This window comes from Limulus polyphemus, unplaced genomic scaffold (assembly GCF_000517525.1).
Source record: "Limulus polyphemus unplaced genomic scaffold, Limulus_polyphemus-2.1.2 Scaffold368, whole genome shotgun sequence".
In the NCBI taxonomy this organism is placed as follows: Eukaryota; Metazoa; Arthropoda; class Merostomata; order Xiphosura; family Limulidae; genus Limulus; species Limulus polyphemus.
Window position 1 is genome coordinate 369,148 of NW_013665978.1, and position 4,691 is coordinate 373,838.

The 4,691-nt window shown below is 34.3% G+C and overlaps 1 protein-coding gene across 1 annotated transcript in view; it reads left to right on the forward strand.

Moving 5' to 3' along the window:
- Nucleotides 1–4,691, forward strand: part of LOC106457742 (ankyrin repeat domain-containing protein SOWAHB-like) — a 111,216-nt gene that overhangs the window by 102,195 nt on the left and 4,330 nt on the right. Inside the window, exon 13 of the mRNA XM_022383769.1 lies at nucleotides 4,196–4,231. Within this exon, the coding sequence (XP_022239477.1) occupies nucleotides 4,196–4,231 (36 nt within the window). The remainder of the gene's footprint in view (nucleotides 1–4,195; nucleotides 4,232–4,691) is intronic.

A 4,691-nucleotide genomic window follows, 5' to 3' on the forward strand; every position in this document is an offset into this window, starting at 1 on the left:
GTCTGCGTTTGTTCAAAGTTTCGTTCTCGTGGTCATACGTTTTTTAAACATATCGTTGTCTGTTGTCATGCATTTCTTAAACGTTTCGTTCTTCGTTGCCATACGTTTCTTAAACCTATCGTTGTCTGTGGTCATGCGTTTCTTAAACGTTTCCTCCGTAGTCATGCGTTTCTTAAACATTTCGTTCTTCGTTGCCATGCATTTCTTAAACGTTTATATTCACTTTTGTTGTTGCCCACTATTTTCAAATTGCCAGTTGTATAATAGTTGGTACCACCATAAGTTGTACCAGTGGCTTCTCTAAATCTGTAAATGTTGTTGTTTGTTTATGGTATGTCATTAGTGTACCTTACATTTATACTGTTTTTATTGTATAATTCTCCCAATTAATTTATATGGAAAATAACATTGGGGGTGGGGACAAAATATCATAGAGCTATTTTTTTCAATATTTAACCTCAATTAAGATTGAACCTTGAAAACAAATAATGTATGGATTTTCTTATGTAGGAGATGAAATGAAGATAGTAACACAATGTGTCTGAAAAGTAATTATTAGTAGACGAAAGTCAACGACTTCATTGTTCTACAACAAAAACTATAGTCATTAAGTCATGAATCACCATCTTTTGGAAAATATAATACATTTTTTATACAGAAGTCTAGGGTTAGTCAACATAGAATGGTAAGATTTCAAACACAGTCAAGTAAACTAGTAATATGAGCGTTTACTTAATTGTAGAGAGTTGAGTTATCAACCGTCATGATAATATTGGTATTGCTTAGTTGGAAAGTGTAAGATATCGAACATCAATAGTAATATCAGTTTTTACTTCATTGGAAAGTGTAAGATCTCGAACGTCATTGACGTTCGATATCTTTCCAATGAAGTAAAAACTGATATTACTCTTACACTTTCCAATGAAGTAAAAACTGATATTACTACCGACGTTCGATATCTTACACTTTCCAATGAAGTAAAAACTGATATTACTACCATATCAAACGTCTTTAGTTAGGATTGTGTTATAGTTCTTCTTACACGTGAGGTTCTTGCAAGATGGTGCAAACTATCAGTAAGGCTTTTGTTTTTCAACAAATTTTATACAATTGTAGCCGTAATTCAGATTAAGTGAAATAAAGAATGTACTGTTAGGATGTAATAGTTTATGTGGATGTTGCTTCTAAAAACTCAAAGATGTCTTCAAGGAACAATGAAGTATAAACAACAAAGCTAGTAACTCCAGTGGAGTTGTTTTTCAATCTGTGTGTTTGTTTTCTCTTGTTTTGCATTGTTATTGCAAATTGTTGTTTCCGATTCATTTAAAAGATGGCTAAATATGCATGTGTAATATATATATTATCGTTTATTGTCGAAATCATTTTTAACTAAATTAGATCTGCTGGCAATAATGTCTCTTTATGCCGACAGAGGGCAGCAGTAACCAAGATGTATCTGCACATCTGCTGTCAAAGCCATACCGCGAGGTGTAATAAGCTATAATAATGCTGACTCACTGGCTAATATATGTAAGAAATTTGAATTTGTTGATAAATGAACAACGGGGAGTGTAGTAGGGTTTGTGAGTTATATTTTGCAAAAGTGAGACTGGCAGCCCCTGGGGTTACACCGTTACAACACACTACATAAAGATCCAATATGCAGTAGTTAAAGCTGACAGAGAAGAAGAAAAAAAGCCCGCTACGAATTTCTGCTGCTAATGTTCTCTAGTTTTACTTTACTGGAAACACATTAGCCACAGCAAGAGTAAACGAGTACATTATCAGAGAAAATTGACGACCATTAGCACCCAGCCGCCGAGCAGGAATAGCGCTAGGGTCTTCAATATTTTATTGGGTACCACCTGTCAAATACACGGTCCCCGAGCTCTGCCGAGGTGGTCAGTTAGAAATTGGGGTTAACATCTCCATGGCTTGGAGCATTACTCACCAACCTGAAAAATAAGAGCAGTGAAAGACTTCATAAACCATAAAAGTGGCAGCTTACACTACAGTTAATTATTTCTCTTCCCCCACCGTCGACGTTACACTATTTATAATGCACCGTACTGAATAAAACAAAATGCGTTTATGTTTGGACAAATGACATAATGTTTTTGCTTCACAATACCCCAAGTTCAATCAAACTGTCTCAAGCATTGGAGCAATGAAGATCAAACCACTGCTTATTTTAAACCAATTAAAAAACAAACAAACTTAAGCATATTTTTATTTACTCGCTGAGTGACTCATCGTCTAAACAACGGTGCACGAGCTTTCAATTTTCGAGCGTCCAATAGATTAACATTGTTTTCAAATTCGAAAAATAAACAATACATTTGGAATATTTGATCGGCCTTTGTTTTTGTTTTGTGTTTACACTGGTGTTATCTTGCGGACAGACAGAGCAGTAAAGGTACCACGTGTACAGTTCTTCGTGTACCATAAGCACGTGTACACTTTTTTTGTTTGATGGTCCGAATCGTATGACTCAGTACATATATATATGAGAAGTTAATCTCCTTGACGCGGTGCGCGCGTCTCTTGGTTAGAAGCTAGTAGTAACCTTTTCACTTACGGAGAGAGCACATAGCTATTTGTTCTGTTACGAGTGTCTCATGACACAATGGCATGATATAGGGTATTAAAAGATGTCCGCTTTCGTGAAATATTAATGTAGCCTTACAGAGGTAATGTTTATTAACCTTCACCAAGTTAATCATGGATCATCTTCGTTGTAGGATGATGCCACGTGGTTGTTGTTTTCAACACAATAATGTCCTTTATTGTGAACGGATATTTTACGAGTTAAAAACTGATTTTATTAGACAGATTAACTGATAATTCTTTTCAAGTGATTTGTTTACTGTACTTTAAGTTATGAATACATGGTTCATGGTTCGTGTCCCATTATCGCAAGACACACTTCGCACTCTGGAGCCGTGGATGTGCTATAAGAGTGACTGTCAAATCCCACTATTTCGTCAGGCCAAGATTTGGCAGTAGGTGTTGTTAACTAGTTACCTTACCTCTAGTCTGTCAGTTAAAAATTCGAAACGGTTATGCAAAGATATAAGACCAAACGTACCTTAAGTGTTAAAGGTAATATATATATTACTAAATGGATATCATGTGTTCCATTTTACAGAACGACGATCGCAGAACTTAATAATGAAACCTTGCCTTTATTGAAATATCACTTTTGTTTTTAAATTCTCAAAACGCAGACGTCCTACGTGAAAACGTACTTTTCTTGTGTTTACACGAGTAGCTAAACCTTGATATTAAATAATGTAATTTAAGTTTATATTCGTCATTTTATATTTATATAAATACTAGTATTGAATGATTGTTATATTGGATTATGAAATAAGTTGGTGCTTACAGAGTCAGAAATACAGGTCATGACTTTTATATTTCAATAAAATTTAGATAGAGTTACCAGAATCAGAAATACAGGTCTTGACTTTTATATTTATATTTTAATAACGTTTAGATAAATTTACCAAAACCAAAAATACAAGTTACGACTTTCACATTTTGATAAACTTTATATAGAGTTACCACAATTAGAACTCAGGTCATGACTTTCACATTCTGATAAATTTTAAATAGAGCTACCAGAACCAGAAATACAGGTGATGACTTTCACATTGTAATAAATTTTAAATAGAGCTCTGAGAACCAGAAATGCTGGTGATGACTTTCACATTTTGATAAAGTTTAGTTAGAGTTACCAGAACCGGAAATACAGATCACGACTTTAGCATTATGATAGTTTAGAGTTACCAGAACCAGAAATTAAATTCGTGACGTCTCCATTTTGAAAAGTTCATATGGCGTTATGAGAATAAGTAAATACTCTTAACGACTTATATGTTAAAATTGTTCTTGAAAATTTATAACAACAAAAAAAAAACGATAATATTAGTAAATTTTCTAGATAAAAGTAAATACGGTTTGGAAAGTTTGAAATATGAAGAAATAAATTTAAAAGAAGTTTTAAGTAAAAGATCGTTGGTTATCTTAGACAGATACCTTGTTGAACGTTCAAGAGTTGTGAAGGACCTTATTTAAAATTAAACTATATATATATATATTTCTTTTTCGGAGGATTCTTTCATTATAAAGTACTGCCCGCATGTTTGCTTCGTGAACTGTACGGTAACTTAACATCCTATTTCTCTTTCCACAGCTAGTGTACATCATCAGCATCATACTAAACACCAAGGTAAGACCGTATACATATATATATAGTACATCAAAATCACTTTCTACTCTGTACTTATTAGAATGCGTTTCCTCTTTTAGGCTAGTATACATGGTATATCCAATGAAGCTAATATATAACGAAACAGCTCTATGAACACCACATGTCAATGTAAGCTCCCACTCATTCTGTAAGGCTTGTCATCACAAACAAATAAATCAACTTACGCCGTGAATGGGCATTGCTATTTATTACAACACTTTAGGGCTCACTTTTAGACCCGATTACAAAAGTCGGAACTTCAAATTACTCTCCCGGAACTCGTCCTAATGTACTACGTGAACGACCCGATTACAAAACTCGGAACTTCAAATTACTCTCCCGGAACTCGTCCTAATGAACTACGTGAACGACCCGATTACAAAACTCGGAACTTCAAATTACTCTCCCGGAACTCGTCCTAATGAACTACGTGAACGAC